This window comes from Zeus faber (assembly GCF_960531495.2).
Source record: "Zeus faber genome assembly, chromosome: 18".
NCBI classification, from domain to species: domain Eukaryota; kingdom Metazoa; phylum Chordata; class Actinopteri; order Zeiformes; family Zeidae; genus Zeus; species Zeus faber.
This window is the reverse complement of record NC_137210.1, coordinates 29166794-29186967: the sequence shown is the minus strand read 5'-3', so window position 1 is coordinate 29186967 and position 20174 is coordinate 29166794. Positions and strand designations below refer to the sequence as shown.

The following is a 20174-nucleotide window of genomic DNA, read 5'->3' as shown; positions in this document are numbered from 1 at the left end:
GAGGTGGGATGGAAGCTAGGACGGAGGTTAGGATGGAGGGTAGGACGGAGGCTAGGTTGGACCAAGGATGGAGATGGGATGGAGGCTAAGACGGAAGCTAGGATGGAGCTCGGACGCAGGTTAGGATGGAGCAGGGATGGAGGTGGGATGGAGGCTAGGAAAAGGATAGGATGGAGGCTAGGTTGGAGCTAGGACGGAGGTGAGACAGAGGCTAGGGTGGAGGTGGGATGGAGGCTGGGGTGGAGGCTAGGATGGAGCTAGGATGGAGGTGGAGGCTAGGGTGGAGGTGGGATGGAGGCTAGGACAGACGCTAGGATGGTGCTAGGGCGGAGGCTAGGATGGAGGCTAGGACAGATGCTAGGATGGAAGTGAGATGGAGGGTAGGATGGAGCTGGGACGGAGGTGAGATGGAGGCTAGGACGGAGGTTAGGATGGAGCTAGGATGCAGGTGAGATGGATGCTAAAATGAACTTAGGATGGAGGTGGGATGTAGGCTAGGAGGGAGGCTAGGGTGGAGGCTTGGGTGGAGGTGGGATGGAGGCTAGGACAGACGCTAGGATAGAGGCTAGGGTGGAGGCTAGTGTGGAGGCTAGTGTGGAGCTAGGATGGAGGCTTGGGAGGAGGTTAGGACGGAGATAAGTTGGAGGCTAGGGCAGAGGCTAGGATTGAGGCTAGGGTGGAGGATAGGATGGAGGCTAGGGTGGAGACTAGGGCAGAGGCTAGGATTGAGGTGAAGGTGGAGCTTGGATGGAGGTGGAGGCTAGGATGGAGCTGGGGTGAAAGTCAGGATCGGAGACGAGGATGGAGGCTAGGGTGGAGGCTAGGTTGGAGGCTGAGACAGAGGCTAGGATTAAGGCGAGGATGGAGGCTAGGGAGGACGCTATGGCAGAGAATAGGGTGGAGAATAGGGCAGAGGCTAGGATTGAGGCTAGGGTGGAGGTTCTAGCAGACAGAAAGCCAGGATGGAGCTGGACTCTGTCCTCCCATCATGCATCTCTTCCTTGAACTGTGTGTAACAGGTAGAACCTTGTACAGGATCAACTGGGACCAGATCCCAGGTTGTGACCCCCTCTCCCAGGTATTAGTCTGGTTCTGAACCCCTCCCAGGTATTAGTCTGGTTGTGACCCCCTCTCCCAGGTATTAGTCTGGTTCTGAACCCCTCCCAGGTATTAGTCTGGTTGTGACCCCCTCTCCCAGGTATTAGTCTGGTTCTGAACCCCTCTCCCAGGTATTAGTCTGGTTCTGAACCCCTCCCAGGTATTAGTCTGGTTGTGAACCCCTCCCAGGTATTAGTCTGGTCCTGAGCCCTCTTAGTGTCACTGAGTCACTTCCATTGTTTCTTACTCTGTTGCTTTTATTGTTGTTTTCGATGAGAACCTCAACTTCCTGTTCTGACACCACAACCACATCCTGTGACAGAGGAACCTCCAAGGTCCATCTGACCCCTGACCCCTGACCTCCGACCCCCCCCCCTCACCTGAGCGGGGCTTCAGTCCGAAGGGAGGACGAGAGAAGGACACGCTGCTGCTGCTGCCCCCGCCCTGGAGGACAAAACATGTATATCAGTATACATGTACATATAAGTATAAACAGTATATGCAGTATATCGTATAAACAGTATATACAGTATATATACAGTATATAGTATAAACAGTATATAGTATATACAGTATATACAGTATATACAGTAGATACAGTATATACAGTATAAACAGTAGATACAGTATAAACAGTAGATACAGTATATAGTATAAACAGTATATACAGTATAAACAGTAGATACAGTATATACAGTATAAACAGTAGATACAGTATATACAGGTGGGATGTGAGAGATCCCTCTATTGGATCCAACTGATCAATAAAATCATGTTTATTGATTCTATTGGTGGATCTACTGTAATAAATCAATATCATGGATAATGTGTTTATCTGCTTTGTACTGTAGCACAACATGTACAACATGTTCTACAACCTGGTTCTACAACCTGGTTCTACAACCCGGTTCAAAACCCGCTGATATAACCGGCTCCTGCGGTGGAGGTGATTTGTACGATGGAGCGTTTTGTTCTCATGTGGCGTCTTTTCTTTATTTTTGGGAATCGTGGTGTTTCTCAAGGAACCATGATGTGTCCTCCACCCAAACCAGGACCGGCTCCCACGAGAGGTCGCCAAGCCGGCAACCATGCACCAGCTGTTGGTGCATGGTTGACAAAAGACTGACAAAAGGGTTGCCAGTGCGTGCGTGACGCGGCGCGGGGCAGTGCAGGGGTTTGTTTGGAACGTTTGTGTTGGGTTCCTGAACCCAGGGTATCAGAACGCAACAAAGTAAAGAGACGATAATAAAAACACAGCAGGGCGAGGTGCAGCCCCGCCCGCAGGCCCAGCGGAGAAACTCCGCCCTAATTCTCTGCCTTAGCTTTATGTTTAGGTCAGAAACTAAGAAAACAAAATACATCTATGAGTGGATATTACATATTGATATATTATAATCACTAGATCTGGGAAGTGACATCCCATCATAAGCGGTTGCTTCGGAACACGGTTGGATGCTCCCTTCTTCCTGACGGATAAAAACAATAAAAACATTTGGACGGGTTGTTCTGCGATGATGCTTTATTTAAATAGGAAAGCAGATTGACACCGAGGGCAACCAGACGCACAGGATGGATGACGACGCCCAGACCCGGTCACCGGGGCGTCTTGGCAGCCGGTCACCCGGGCAACTGGGCAACCGGCACACCGGGCGTGGCGGTCATGTGACCGTGGAGCACAGCCAACACTGAGCAGACAGACACACCTTCAGCGACTGACCCAACGACCGACACCACACACCAAACACTCGGGAAACGGCCGCCGCTTCGGAGGCGGGGCCCCGCCCGTTGCCAGGGTTACCTTGCCGCCACGGTTACCTTGATGGACATGTGCCAGTCGTACTGGCGGTACGCCAGCTGGGCCTCTGAACGAGACTTCTCTAGAATCATCTGCCGCTTCCTCTGGAACTCAAGGCCCTGATACAACGCAGCACAGCCCTGAGCACGCTGTACCTAGTACTATGAAGATAGTACTGTACTGACATAGTACTGTACGAAGATAGTATGGTATTAAGATAGTACTGGACTAAGATATTACTGTATTAAGATGGTATGGTATTAAGATAGTACTGGACTAAGATATTACTGTATTAAGATGGTATGGTATTAAGATAGTACTGCAATAAAATATAACGGTATTAAGATAGTACTGTATTAAGATAGTATGGTATTAAGATAGTACTGCAATAAAATAGTACGGTATTAAGATAGTACTGTATTAAGATAGTATGGTATTAAGATAGTACTGTATTAAGATAGTACGGTATTAAGATAGCACTATACTAATATAGTACGGTATTAAGATAGTACTGTACTAAGATAATACTGTGCTAAGATAGTACTGTACTAAGATAGTACAGTATTAAGATACTTTGGAAAGGGTGAGAATTTCTTATCATCAACAAAAAGACTATGGCCCACAATGCATCTGTCCAATTTACAAGATATTTACACAGTAGAAATATGTGAGAAACAATCATGAGTACTGCATATGAATTAGTACTGTAGTACAACACTGAACTACATCACCACCATATTCAAAACCCAGACAATATCACAATATCAATATTAGAACACACCTCTATGAACACAAGCAGATTCTACTGTTGTACTCAGTGTAGTACTAGTGTAGTACTAGTGTATTGTAGTAGTGAAAACCTGAACTGTCTTCACTTCTCTTGGAAAGGGAAACTCCAGTTTGTCACGCTAACTGTGTTAGCTCAGTGTAAGGCTGCAGATGTCACACAGATACAGATTACTCCAGACTACTAACACTACTACAGATTACTACAGACTACAACATATTACTACAGATTACTACAGACTACTACTGACTACTACTGACTACTACTGTCTACTACAGATTACTACAGACTACTAACACTACAACAGATTACTACAGACTACTAACACTACTACAGATCACGACAGACAACTACAGACTTCTACTGACTACAACTGTCTACTACAGATTACTACAGACTACTAACACTACTACAGATTACTACAGATTACTACAGACTACTAACACTACTAACACTACTACAGATTACTACAGATTACGACAGACTACTAACACTACTAACACTACTACAGATTACTACAGATTACGACAGACTACTAACACTACTACAGATTACTACAGACTACTACAGATCACGACAGACAACTACAGATCATGACAGACAACTACAGACTACTACTGTCTACTACAGATTACTACAGACTACTACTGACTACTACAGATCACTACAGACTACTACAGATTACTACAGACTACTACTGACTAATACTGTCTACTACAGGGTACGACTGACTACTACTGTCTACTACAGATTACTACAGACTACTAACACTACTACAGATTACTACAGACTACTAACATTACTACAGATTACTGCAGACTACTAACACCACTACAGATTACTACAGATTACTCCAGACTACTAGCCCTACCACAGATTACTACAGATTACGACAGACTACTACCACTACTAAAGATTACTGCAGACTACTAACACTACTACAGATTACTACAGACTACAACATATTACTACAGATTACTACAGACTACTAACACTACTACAGATTACTACAGACTACTAACACTACTACAGATCACGACAGACAACTACAGACTACTACTGACTACTACTGTCTACTACAGATTACTACAGACTACTAACACTACAACAGATTACTACAGACTACTAACACTACTACAGATCACGACAGACAACTACAGACTTCTACTGACTACAACTGTCTACTACAGATTACTACAGACTACTAACACTACTACAGATTACTACAGATTACTACAGATTACTACAGACTACTAACACTACTAACACTACTACAGATTACTACAGATTACGACAGACTACTAACACTACTAACACTACTACAGATTACTACAGATTACGACAGACTACTAACACTACTAACACTACTACAGATTACTACAGATTACGACAGACTACTAACACTACTACAGATTACTACAGACTACTACAGATCACGACAGACAACTACAGATCATGACAGACAACTACAGACTACTACTGTCTACTACAGATTACTACAGACTACTACTGACTACTACAGATCACTACAGACTACTACAGATTACTACAGACTACTACTGACTAATACTGTCTACTACAGGGTACGACTGACTACTACTGTCTACTACAGATTACTACAGACTACTAACACTATTAGAGATTACTACAGACTACTACATATTAATCCAGATTACTTTACCTTGGGTGTGGTGGAGCCGTCGTCACTGTCCTGCCCACTGCCGAGAGAGAGAGAGAATAATAACATAGAAACAAAGCAAACACACACACACACACACACACACACACACACACACACACACACACACACACACACACACACACACACACACACACACACACACACACACACACACACACACTCTTACTTGAGGGCGTCCTCCACCAGCACCATCTCCACGGGGTACAGCTGGACTCCAGACAGACTGTCCTGCTCCACCCTGACGGAGGAGATGATGTAAATATCACATGAGCGACGGGTTGGGTCCGGGGGCCAGAGATTGAGCACCGCGGGTGGAGGTGATATCTCACCGGCTGGGGTCCTGCAGCAGCTCCACCGCCTCCTTCAGTTGGTTGATCATGTCGATGTGGAGCTGTGTGCCCGCCGTGACCTTTGACCTGCGACCAGGAACACAAACACAAACAGGACTTAAGATCAAGCACCTGCAGAACGTCAACACATTGAAAGGCAGCTTCTCAGAAAGCAGTCTTTTCTACTTCCAGACAGACAGACAGACAGACAGACAGGTACGTACTGTTCTGCCCAATGTGAATCTTCTTCTATCCTCAGCGGCTCGTCAAAGTCTGCGACCGTACGACCCTGAACACACACACACACATCAGCACCAGCTGCAGTGATGTCACATGACTGGCTGCAGTTCAACGACACTGTCGCTGTCTCTGATAGACATACAAATACACACTCAAATACACACACTAATACACACACAGACACACACTAACACACACACAAATAAACACACAGACACACACTAATACACACACACACTAATACACACACTAATACACACACAAATACACACACAGACACACTAATACACACACACACACACACACACTAATACACACACAGACACACACTTATACACACACAAATACACACACAGACACACACTAATACACACACAGACACACACTAATACACACAAATACACACACAGACACACTAATACACACACACACACACAATAATACACACACAGACACACACTTATACACACACAAATACACACACAGACACACACTAATACACACACAGACACACACTAATACACACAAATACACACACAGACACACACTAATACACACACAGACACACACTAATACACACAGACACACACTAATACACACACAGACACAGACACACACTAATACACACACAAATACACACACAGACACACACTAATACACACACAGACATACACACACAGACACACACTAATACACACACAGACACACACTAATACACACACAGACACACACTAATACACACACAAATACACACAGACACACTAATACACACAGACACACACTAATACACACACAAATACACACACAGACACACACAAATACACACACAGACAAACACTAATACACACACACACAAATACACACACAGACACACACTAATACACATACAGACACACACACACAGACACACACTAATACACACACAGACACACACTAATAAACACAGACACACACTAATACACACACAAATACAGACACAGACACACACTAATACACACACTAATACACACACAGACACACACTAATATACACACAGACACACACTAATACACACACAGACACACACTAATACACACACAGACACACTAATACACACACAAATACACACAGACAGACACAGACACACACAAATACACACACAGACACACACTCTAATAGACACCCACACACATTAAAACACACACTCCAAAACATACACATACATGAACACACCATAACGCACTAATACACGCACACACACTCGCAATTACACACAGTGACAATGCACAAGGACGGCACTGTGACCACGCCCGTTTCTTCTGTTGTCTTGTATTAACACCTTTTCACTAAACACTTTGTTTTCAATAAATTCAGAAACTTTAAGTTTGATATTATTTGCTTGGTGAAATAAAGGTTGAATAAAGTTTCATTTGAATGCCTCTTGCCTTGATGTAGTTGACGAAGCGTGTGCTGAGTCCTGAGTCTGTGAAGCTGAACTGTTCCCTCAGGGCTTCCGTAGGACTCTCCTGGATCAGACGCACACAGTCCGACTGGGGGTCCGCTGGAAGCACATTAAAGTGGAAATCCATCACATTATGTTGTTTTGAAAAATCACTGATTTGATCCTTAATTTATCTGGGATGTATTTGTGTTCTTTGCTCCTCTATTACTGTTTCCATTGTTGGTGGCGGGGTCCGCCGCACACGCCACCTTTTCCACTTTCCACTTGTGCTAATGTTTTATTTTATTTCTTGTATCTTATTATGTAAAAAATATTTTTCTTTTTAACCTATTACAGTGCCCTCATTGTGCATTATTATAATAATAATAATAATAATAATTATTATTATTATTATTATTATTATAATTATAATTATTATTATTATTATAATTAGTCACTGATTGTTACTAAAAATAATTGAAGAACCGATGAAGTTGCAGAACCTTCGTACATCACCGATACGCCAACGTTCTACAACCACCGTCGGGTGTTGGAGCAAGATGAGTGTGTGGAGCGGGCGCTTTGTGACATCATCATCCATAAGTTCAACTGTATATGTGCAGGTTGTGGCTCCGTGCCAGGTGCGTGGAGTCGACTCCATCGCTCTGTGATGGTGTTCCTTGTGTCACTTCCAATTTTGCTGGACTTGGGTCGTAACATACAAACTGTAGGAGTCCATGGTGCCTCATGGAGTCGGAACGCGTCGGAAAACTTGGACCCGGCAAAAGTAGAAATAGTTAGAGAAAGTCGTCGTCAAGTCACCATGTCACCACGTCGTCACGTCACCACATCATCACGTCACCACATCATCACGTCGCCACGTCACCACATCATCATGTCATCACGTCACCACATCATCACGTCGCCACGTCACCACATCATCACGTCACCACGTCACCACATCACTTCGCCACGTCGCCACGTCACCACATCATCACGTCACCACATCATCACGTCACCACATCATCACGTCGCCACGTCACCACATCACTTCGCCACGTCGCCACATCATCACGTCACCACATCACAACATCATCACATCGCCACGTCGCCACGTCAACACATCATCACGTCACCACGTCACCACATCACGTCACCACATCATCACGTCACCACATCACAACATCATCACATCGCCACGTCGCCACGTCACCACATCATCACGTCACCACATCACTTCGCCACGTCGCCACGTCACCACATCACCACGTCATCACGTCACCACATCACAACATCATCACATCGCCACATCGCCACGTCGCCACGTCAACACGTCATCGCGTCACCACGTCATCACGTCATCACGTCATCACGTCACCACGTCACCACGTCGCCACGTCACCACATCATCACGTCGCCACATCACCACATCACCACATCATCACGTCACCACATCACGTCACCACATCACTTCGCCACGTCGCCACGTCACCACGTCATCACGTCACCACATCACAACATCATCACATCGCCACGTCGCCACGTCAACACGTCATCACGTCACCACGTCATCACGTCACCACGTCACCACGTCATCACGTCATCACGTCATCACGTCACCACGTCACCACGTCGCCACGTCACCACATCATCACGTCGCCACATCACCACATCACCACATCATCACGTCACCACATCACCACATCACTTCGCCACGTCGCCACGTCACCACATCACCTCGCCACGTCGCCACGTCACCACATCATCACGTCACCACATCACAACATCATCACATCGCCACGTCGCCACGTCAACACATCATCACGTCACCACGTCACCACATCACTTCGCCACGTCGCCACGTCACCACATCATCACGTCACCATATCACAACATCATCACATCGCCACGTCGCCACGTCACCACATCATCACGTCACCAGGTCACCACATCACTTCGCCACGTCGCCACGTCACCACATCATCACGTCGCCACGTCACCACATCACTTCGCCACGTCGCCACGTCACCACATCATCACGTCACCACATCACAACATCATCACATCGCCACGTCGCCACGTCAACACGTCATCACGTCACCACGTCATCACGTCATCACGTCACCACGTCATCACGTCATCACGTCACCACGTCGCCACGTCACCACATCATCACGTCGCCACATCACCACATCACCACATCATCACGTCACCACATCACGTCACCACATCACTTCGCCACGTCACCACATCATCACGTCACCACGTCACAACATCATCACATCGCCACGTTGCCACGTCACCACATCATCACGTCACCACGTCACAACATCATCACATCGCCACGTTGCCACGTCGCCACGTCACCACATCATCACGTCACCACATCACTTCGCCACGTCGCCACGTCACCACATCACCACGTCATCACGTCACCACATCACAACATCATCACATCGCCACATCGCCACGTCGCCACGTCAACACGTCATCGCGTCACCACGTCATCACGTCATCACGTCACCACGTCACCACGTCACCACGTCGCCACGTCACCACATCATCACGTCGCCACATCACCACATCACCACATCATCACGTCACCACATCACGTCACCACATCACTTCGCCACGTCGCCACGTCACCACGTCATCACGTCACCACATCACAACATCATCACATCGCCACGTCGCCACGTCAACACGTCATCACGTCACCACGTCATCACGTCGCCACGTCACCACGTCGCCACGTCACCACATCATCACGTCGCCACATCACCACATCACCACATCATCACGTCACCACATCACGTCACCACATCACTTCGCCACGTCGCCACGTCACCACATCACCTCGCCACGTCGCCACGTCACCACATCATCACGTCACCACATCACAACATCATCACATCGCCACGTCGCCACGTCAACACATCATCACGTCACCACGTCACCACATCACTTCGCCACGTCGCCACGTCACCACATCATCACGTCACCATATCACAACATCATCACATCGCCACGTCGCCACGTCACCACATCATCACGTCACCAGGTCACCACATCACTTCGCCACGTCGCCACGTCACCACATCATCACGTCGCCACGTCACCACATCACTTCGCCACGTCGCCACGTCACCACATCATCACGTCACCACATCACAACATCATCACATCGCCACGTCGCCACGTCAACACGTCATCACGTCACCACGTCATCACGTCATCACGTCACCACGTCATCACGTCATCACGTCACCACGTCGCCACGTCACCACATCATCACGTCGCCACATCACCACATCACCACATCATCACGTCACCACATCACGTCACCACATCACTTCGCCACGTCACCACATCATCACGTCACCACGTCACAACATCATCACATCGCCACGTTGCCACGTCATCACGTCATCACGTCATCACGTCACCACGTCACAACATCATCACATCGCCACGTTGCCACGTCACCACGTCATCACGTCATCACGTCATCACGTCATCACGTCATCACGTCACCACGTCACAACATCATCACATCGCCACATCGCCACGTCGCCACGTCGCCACGTCACCACGTCATCACGTCGTCACGTCGCCACGTCGCCACGTCACCACGTCACCACGTCGCCACGTCACCACATCACCACATCATCACGTCACCACGTCGCCACGTCACCACATCACGTCACCACGTCGTCATGTCACCACGTCACAGAGAGCAACCCTACTTCCACTGACAACACGCTGAGTTGTAAGCACAACAAGTTCTGTTTACGGGAAACATGGACAGTTGTTTTGGAGAAAGGAGGGTTGTGCTGTGTAGACCGTGTAGTGGTTGCTCCGCGAGACGAGCAACCAGGAGACGACAGACAGGGAGCTCATGCGGCGTTCAAGTAAACCCGGAAAATCGTGCTGCGTTTCAGAGAATAATAATAATTATTATTATAATTTGATCTTATTATTTAGGCATGGTGCTTCTGTTTGACTTCCTGTTTAAATAAAGGTTCAATTTAAATAGAAAGCTTCCCCCTCCCAGTCTGGAGTTGAGATATTTCCATCCCTCTGGCTCTGTTCTGATTGGAGCGTTTTGAGGTTTTTCTAATTAAACTCTGACTCTGGGGACATGGAGCTCAGCCCAGATTCTCTCACAGGGGTCTCAATATGGGGCTGCGGGCCCCACAGGGGGCCAAGAGAGGGAGCTCACGGAGTCCTTTGAAAAGTGAAATAACTTCCATTTGATCAGGAACAGACATAACATGAAAACTTGTGTTGAGATTTTTTTAAGGACATACTAATAATTTTATAAATACGGACCTGCTTCAATTATGTCCAAATTGATGACCAAAACTGAAATTGAGCATAATATTTGTTCATTGAATGCATTTGCTTTTATTATTATTATTATTATTATTATTATTATTAATAATAATAATAATAATAATAATAATAATACAAATAAGAATAATAATATTATTATTATTATCAATCATATGAATTGATTCTATAAATGTAAAGCACTTTGAGTTGCATGTTAAAGGTGCTATATAAATAATGGTAATATCATTATGACAGTTATTATTATTGTACTTGTTATTATTATTAACGTGTGTGTACCTGTGAGTGCACTGATGTGTTCACTGGAGTCGTCTTTAAAAAGTCCTTCCTCCGTGATGTGGGACATTGGGACGTTCAGACTCAGACTGTCCTCATCTGAGGGCTGAACATATCACATCATAATCATAATCATAACCATAACATCCTGGAACATAACAGTGTTATTGACTCTGTAATGGACAACATGGTTGAACTCAAAACAAAACACCTCCATACATCCAACAGGACACCACGCAAACCTAACCCAAATAACATCATACATGACTTCATACAATATAACAACACACACACACACGACAGACAGACAGACAGACAGACAGACAGACAGACAGACAGACAGACAGACAGACAGACCACATATTTTAAGAAAATAGATCTCGCAGGACAGGCAAATGACATCATAGAACACCATGCATCTAGTTCCATAACTAGTATGTCTAGTTAACGAGCATGACTAGTATGACTAGTTGTATAACGAGTATGACTAGTTGTATAACTAGTATGACTAGTAGCCTGTCTCACACACACACTGGTCCTCACCTCGGTGGCCGACAGCCTCTTGTCTCCGTTGTCGGAGCCGACTCCAGAGTCTGTGTCGTGCTTCTTGTGCTGATCGATGTCCTCAGAGCTGCAGGGCAGAGGTCAAAGGTCACACAGGTCACTATCGTCACTCATGTCCCAGTGAGTCAAACCCAGTCCCCACAAGGTAACACACAGGATCAGTGTAACACACTTCATCACAAGAGTCTCAGTGAGAGAGAGAGAGAGAGAGAGCGAAAGAGAGAGGAGGGCGAGAGAGAGAGAGAGAGCGAGAGGAGGAGGGCGAGGGAGAGAGAGAGGAGGGCGAGGGAGAGAGAGAGGAGGGCGAGGGAGAGAGAGAGGAGGAGGGTGAGAAAGAGAGAGAGAGAGAGAGAGAGGAGGAGGGCGAGAGAGAGAGAGAGGAGGAGGGCGAGGGAGAGAGAGAGAGAGAGAGATTTTTTTTTGATTTTTGAAGCATCTTTATTTTAACATTTTCTCTAGTTCACAGTTACAGACAATACAACAAACACACTTGGTTCACTAACAGAGTCCTACACGTTAAAAACAGACTGGAAGCACAGGTCGTCCTCCACCAGGGAACAGATGGCGTCGTTAAAACACCACAGCTTGATGAAGACGTCCAGACTCTTCATCAGTCTGTGAAAGTTAAAATCAATCAAGACTCTGGCCCTGACCAACGCTACAAACACTCTTCCTAAAACACTCTCCTTTCCCCTCAGTTTGTTCCTCCTCGTGAGGTAGATGGCCATCTTCGCTTCCCCTACTAGAAAATTAAGCAGTCGCCATTTCTCTGCGTTGGCCCTGTAGTATCTACCCCCAAAAATAAAACAGTTTCTGGACCACTCCTCCTTAAAGAGCTTAAAACTTTCCTTTAAAAGACTAAAAAGCTCTAAAAGTCTGTCGCACTCTGCAAAACAGTGAAACACGGACTCTGGCAGTTTGCAGAATGGACATTCATTTGCGACCGTGGGATTAAAAACAGAAACAAAGCTGTTGACAGCTATGGCTCCATGTAGGACCCTCCATTGGAGGTCCCCCGTCCTTTTCTTGGAGGGAGCTTTGTAAAAACTCCTCCAACACGGCTCCTCCTGTCCCCCCATCTGGAGCCGTCCCCTCCAGACAGTGTCCTGCCGCCCCTCCAGTCCCTTCCTATTTAAAACAACCACACACTCTTTGTAAAAAGCCTTCCCGCTGGCTGTGTGCAGGTCCAGTTCTGCATAACGTGCCCTGTGCAGCAGCTTCCCGGAGGACCCCTCCAGGTTGGGGGTCAGGGTCATCTCCGGGAAGGGATCCTCCGAGTTTGGCTCCTCCGCGCCTTCGCCGTACTCCTTCAGCAGGGCCAGCTCCTCCTCCGTGAGCGTCTCCCTCCACCTCTTGAGCACCAGGTGTACGATCCTGGTGGACCTCACCCCCAGCCGCACCACCATGGCCTCGCCGTCCTGCAGGTCGCTCCCCGCCGCCGCCACCACCTGCCTCAGGGTCAGGACCCCCGCCTCCCTCAGGATGCTCCTCAGTCCTGGAGTGGCCCCGTCCTGCACATCCAGCCTGGCTCCTCCGATCACCGGCTCCTCCAGGAGCCAGTGGAGGGAATCTGCGGCCTCCCTTTCCTGTTCTTAAATAACCCCCATGCTTTAAAAAGCTCCTGATAAAAACGGGGTAAGCCCGACTTGTTTAGAAGACTCGTGTCCATTAAAAACAACGAGCGGTCAAGTCCCATCCTCCCAGTCCTCTTTAAGACCAAGCCCGCCACGTCCTTCCAAACGTTAAAGTACCCCGTTAACAACTTCTGCACAAACTGTAACCTAAAAGTTGCCACTCTGCTTTTGATGTCCACCACACCGTGCCCCCCTTCCTCTTTAGGCAGAAAGACCCTTTCCTTCCTGACCCAGTGGAAATTCCGCCCCCAAAAGAAGTCTATCAGCTCGGCCTGTATCTTCCTAACTAGCAGGTCTGGTGGTTGGACACAGGCCACTCTGTGCCACAGCTGTGAGGCCACCAGGTTGTTAATAATGAGCGTCCTGCCCCTATAGGACAGCTGTGGCAGTGCCCACCTCCATTTTCTTAGCTTGCCCTGTATCTTTCCTAGCAGTCCTTCCCAATTCTTCCCCACCACACTTTCGCTCCCTAAAAACACTCCCAGATACTTAAACCCATCCCTTCGCCACCGTAAGCCTCCTGGCAGTTTTAAAAGTCCCCCCCTCCATCCGCCCACAGCCAGCGCTTCGCTTTTGCCCCAGTTGACTTTCGCTGCTGATAGCAGCCCAAAGTCCCTGACGATCCCCTCCAGTTTGCTGATTTCGTCCTGTTTCTTTATTAAGACAATGACGTCGTCCGCATAGGCTGATAGAATGTGGCTTCTCTCGAGACCGTTTAGAAACACACCCTCGATGTTCGTCCTTAATTGACACAGCAATGGTTCTATGGCCAGAGAGTACAACATCCCTGAGAGGGGGCAGCCCTGTCTCACCCCTCTACGCACTTTAAAAGGGCCGCTCAGCCCTCCATTAATCTTCAGTATACTCTCGATGTCCTGGTACAAAACCTGGATCATGGCTACCAGACCAGGGCTGAGGCCAAAAGCCTCCAGAGTTTTCCAGAGGTAAGGGTGCTCAACCCGGTCAAACGCCTTTTCCTGGTCTAGCGAAATGAGCCCAGTTTCAATGCCCAGAGAACTAGAGACATCCAAAATATCCCGAATTAGGGACACATTGTCCAGAATGGACCTACCAGGCACACAGTAAGTTTGGTCCTGATGGACTACCAGGTCCATCACCTCCCTCAGCCTGTTGGCCAGTGCCCTCGACAGGATTTTATAGTCCGTGCACAGAAGGGACACAGGACGCCAGTTCTTGATCTCCTGCAGGTCTCCTTTCTTGGGTAGGAGGGTGATGACTGCCCTCCTGCAGCTGACTGGCAATAACTTATCTTTAAAAACTTCATTAAAAACCATTAAAAGGTCCTCCCGTAACTCCTCCCAGAACTCTTTGTAAAACTCTGCAGGAATCCCGTCGATGCCAGGGGCCTTACCCCCCTTCATGCTCTGCAGGGCCGTGGAAAGATCCTGCAGGGTCAGAGGTTCCCCCAGCACCGCACTGACATCTTCCGGGACCCTGGGCAAATTCCCACAAAAGGAGTAAAACAGTTCTTTTTGCTCCTCGTACTCACTTCTGTACAGCTCTGTGTAAAAGTCCACGGCTCTCGTCTGGATCTCCTCCGGCCTCCTGAGCTCCTGTCCTGTGTCTGATCTCAGGGCGTGGATAAACCTGCTCTGCCCGTTGCTCTTCTCCAGGCTAAAAAAGAAACTAGATGGTGCGTCCATCAGTGCTGCGCTCTGGAAGCGAGAGCGGACCAGCGCCCCCTGCACCTTGGTGCCTAGTAGGTCTGCAAGAGCAGCTCTTTTAGACTTGAGGTCCTTAATGTGATCTCGATTCCCGATTGGTTCCACTACACCCTGTAACTCCACAATGTCAGTCTCCAGATCCCTCATAGATCTGGTGATGTCCCGTGTGACATTGAGAGTATACTGCCGACAGAGCTGCTCTATCTCCCTCTTCCCATAGTCCCACCACAGTCTTAAGGAAATAAAATCCTGCTTTCTGTCTCTAAAACCTTCCCAAAAAAACCTAAAAGCATCTTTAAAGTTGGAGTCACATAGTAGGGTGGTGTTAAAATGCCAATATGCGCTTTTGGGCTTTACATTGGCGATAAAGACACGGCAAACAACCAGGGAGTGATCGGTAAAACCAACAGGCAACATTCTACATTCCTTAAAAATGTTAAAATGGTGCTTAAAACAGTAAAACCGGTCTAGTCTGGCCAACGATAAAGAGGTGCCTCTGCAGTGCACCCAGGTGTACTGTCTTTCATCCCCGTTGGTTCTCCTCCACACGTCCGTTAGCTCGTTCTCGCTTGAGAGCAGCCTCATCGCGTTCTGCGATGCTCTGTGAGGCTCACAGTGGTTCCTGTCTAACAGGTCGTTCTCGGTGCAGTTAAAGTCACCTCCTAGAAACAAAAACTCCCCAGTACGAGCTTTGCTTAAAACCCCATTTAAAACTTGCAAAAAAGTGACTCTGTGTGGTCCTGTGGTGGGAGCGTACACATTTATAAAGACAAACTTTTGATGCTCAAATGCTGCCCTCACCACCATCAGTCTGCCCTCCACCACCTCCTCCACCTCAAAGGATGCTGGGGCAAAGCTCTTAGAAAAGAGAAGAGCCACCCCACCGCTGGTGGTGCTCTTGTGGCTTAGCACCACCTCCCCCCCCAACTCCCTCTTCCAGTCAGCCTCATTGCCAGAGTCACTGTGGGTCTCCTGCACCAACAGCACATCCAGCCTCTTCTGCTCCATCAGCTCGTACAGCAGAGACCTCTTGGCTGCGTCTCTGGCCCCATTCGCGTTCAGCGTGCTGATGTTAAAGTCACTCATTGCAACGGAAAAGGGAAACAGCCCGAACAGCAGCACCCACCTCCACCTCCTCCCCATCCTCTCCGTTGTTCAGCTCCTTCCTGATCTTCTGCACTATTTTCTTTAACCTGTACACCTCCTGGTCCGTGAACCCTCCTCTCCCCTTACTCCTCATCTGTTGCTGGGCCGCGTTCGCCAGCAACTCCTTGTCTGAGAAGAAATCCTCCACCTTAATCCCTTTCACATTCTTCGTCCTGTGCAGAAACGCTTTTATTTTGCCCACACTGTAGCTTTTTTTGCCCTTTTTCTTCTTTACACCGAGAAAAACCTGCCCCTCACTGTCTGCAGCAGAGTCCTCCTCCATCCAGGACTCTGACTCCGAGCCTCCCTGCTCCACCTCCTGACTTGCCTTCCCCTGGCTTGCTGTCCCTCTCTTCGCCTGAGAGTCTCCTGCCATTTTGTTGGACTTTCTTTTGAGCCGGGGGACTCTCACCCGATCGTCCTCGTCCCCCATCTCAAAGTCACTTCCTTCCAGTGCCTCCTCCTCCCTAGCTACGTCACCTGCACTCCTTTGACTTTGTTCCGTAGCTTCCTTTCCCTCACCAGTCCCCTCCTGTCCCCCCGCACCCACCTGCCTGTCTTCCGGACCCTCCTCCTTCCCCTCCTGTCCTCCCACCCTTACCTGCCTTCTTTCCAGACCCTCGCCTGCCTCCCCCCGTGTCTCCACGCTCACCTGGCTGCGCCGTCTACCTCCACCCATTCCCTCCTGCGGCTCCACATTCCCCTCCCCCCCCCCCCCTTTTTTTTCCCCTGCCCCTCGCCTGCCCCCTCCTGTGCCCCCACCTTCACCTGTTTCTTCTCCTTTCCTTTCCGCCCTCCACCTGTCTCCCCCTGTGCCCCCACCTCCACCTGTCTTTCCCCTGCCTCCTTTTGGCCCTCACCTGCCTCTCCCTGTGCCCCCACCTTCACCTGCTTTTCCCCTCCTTCCTTCTGGCCCTCCCCCGCCTCCTCCTGTGCCCCCTTCTTTGCCTGTTTTCCCCCCTCCTGACCCCCCCCTGCTCCCTCCTGTGCCCCCACCTTCGCCTGCTTTTCCCCTTTCTGACCCTCACCTGCCCCCTCCTGTGCTCCCTCCTTGTCCTGTCCACCCTTCTGCCCCTCACCTGTCTCGCCGCCTGCCTTCTTGCCTGGACATGCCCTGACCTGGTGTCCCTCCCCACCGCACCCAAAGCACTTGGTGGTGTCAGTGTTGACAAACACCACGTAGTCAAACTCATCCGCCCTGATTTTAAAAGCTACGTTCAGCTCCGCATCCCTGTTGTTCAACACCATCAGGACGTGTCTCCTGTGCGACACCACCTGCTTGAGCAGCGGCGACTTGCACCCCGACGGGACTTTTTTAACTGGCGACACCACCTTCCCGTGCCTCGCCAGTTCCTTAGTGAGGGTCTCATCTTTAATAAACGGCAGAACATTCGCCAAATTCACCCTCTTCGCCGGTGTGGAGAGAGGCAGGACGGGAACAAACATTTTGTTCACCGTAACGCCGCTCTCCACCACCGCGTTCACCTTGTCCACACTATCCAGGAAGATGACCACCGCGCTGTTCATCCGCGCTGCGGACACAACGCTGCTGTAGCCGACAGCCTTCCCCACCGCCAGGCTGCAGTCCTCCACCGAGACCGAGGAAGCCACGGGCAACTTAATGCCGTGCTTCCTCGTTAGCTTGGTGAGGTCCGACATGGTTGCGGACCCGCACCACCACCACCACCACTACCACCACCACCCCCCACCCGCTGTGCGCACACCCTACAACCAACAAAAAAACTAAACCCGTCACCAACAAATAATTATAAACATGCAATTGATAGAAAAAGTTAGAGAGAAAATCACTCACTCTACCAAACGCTCACACGCTCCGCTCGCTCACACCTCCAATCACTCAGAGAGAGAGAGAGAGAGAGAGAGAGAGAGAGAGAGAGAGAGGAGGAGGGCGAGAGAGAGAGAGAGCAAGGAGAGAGAGAGAGAGAGAGAGAGCGAGGAGGAGGGCGAGGGAGAGAGAGAGGAGGCCGAGAGAGAGAGAGAGGAGGAGAGAGAGAGAGAGAGAGAGCGAGGAGGAGGGCGAGGGAGAGAGAGAGGAGGCCGAGAGAGAGAGAGAGGAGGCCGAGAGAGAGAGAGAGAGAGGAGGAGAGAGAGAGAGAGAGAGAGAGGAGGAGGGCGAGAGAGAGAGAGAGCGAGGAGAGAGAGAGAGAGAGAGAGCGAGGAGGAGGGCGAGGGAGAGAGAGGAGGAGAGAAAGAGAGAGAGAGAGAGGAGGAGAGAAAGAGAGAGAGAGAGAGGAGGAGAGAGAGAGAGAGAGAGAGAGATGCAGCTCATCTATCTGTAACCATCTCTTTTTGACACAGGCTCTCAGGGAGCTGATGTTCTCATTCAAACCTCTCATAATAATAATGGCTGGTTGCCACGGTAAGCGACCTGCCGGCGGAGGGCCGTGATAGGCTGAGCCTCTCGATGACGGGCAGGAAGAGGGCGTCAGCCATCTTTTCACCGCGACACGCCTCCATGCTCAGGTACTTGAAGATGTGAACTTTGCCCTTCATACAAATCTGGAACATGAAACACACGAGAAACAGAAGGTTTGGTACAAGCAGCATTTAAATACAATGACATGTAAACATGAACAACGACCCAAGCAATACAAACAAAACCTATTCAACCTCAGTGTCCCGCTGGAAGTCATTCCAGGCCTGGAGGACTTTCCAGGCCTGGAGGTCACTCCTCGTCTGTTGAGTGTTTTCAGAACACCAGGCCTGGAATGTCTCAGGAGGACTTTCCAGGCCTGGAGGTCACTCCTCGTCTGTTGAGTGTTTTCAGAACACCAGGCCTGGAATGTCTCAGGAGGACTTTCCAGGCCTGGTGTTCTGAAAACACTCAACAGACAAGGAGTGAAACGGCAGCAGCTATATCCAAGACTTAAAACTGAGTGTGTGTGTGTGTGTGTGTGTGTGTGTGTGTGTGTGTGTGTACCTGTGCAGGGGGGCTCTGCAGGGGGTTGTTCTCCAGCTCCAGGGTCTGAAGCTGCTTCATCTTCCTGTACGAAACCGGAACGGTGGAAACCTTGTTGCAGGACACGTCCAGCTTCACCAGGGGGAGCTCTGCCAGGTCTGCACACACACACACACACACACACACACACACACACACACACACACACACACACACACACACACA

The 20174-nt window shown here is 49.0% G+C and overlaps 1 protein-coding gene across 2 annotated transcripts in view; it reads right to left on the bottom strand.

The window, feature by feature from the left end:
- lrch1 (leucine-rich repeats and calponin homology (CH) domain containing 1) overlaps positions 1-20174 on the bottom strand; it is a 55536-nt gene that overhangs the window by 13310 nt on the left and 22052 nt on the right. The window contains exons 5-14 of one of the 2 annotated variants that reach the window (XM_080019374.1): positions 19971-20107; positions 19419-19549; positions 12544-12631; positions 12004-12106; positions 7376-7491; positions 5936-6000; positions 5712-5798; positions 5549-5620; positions 5362-5398; positions 1479-1542 (exon numbers count right to left, since the gene is read on the bottom strand). In XM_080019374.1, the coding sequence (XP_079875500.1) occupies positions 1479-1542; positions 5362-5398; positions 5549-5620; positions 5712-5798; positions 5936-6000; positions 7376-7491; positions 12004-12106; positions 12544-12631; positions 19419-19549; positions 19971-20107 (900 nt within the window). Of the gene's footprint in view, positions 1-1478; positions 1543-2734; positions 3013-5361; positions 5399-5548; positions 5621-5711; positions 5799-5935; positions 6001-7375; positions 7492-12003; positions 12107-12543; positions 12632-19418; positions 19550-19970; positions 20108-20174 lie in introns of those variants that run through there. The other variant, XM_080019375.1, reaches the window with a different exon arrangement.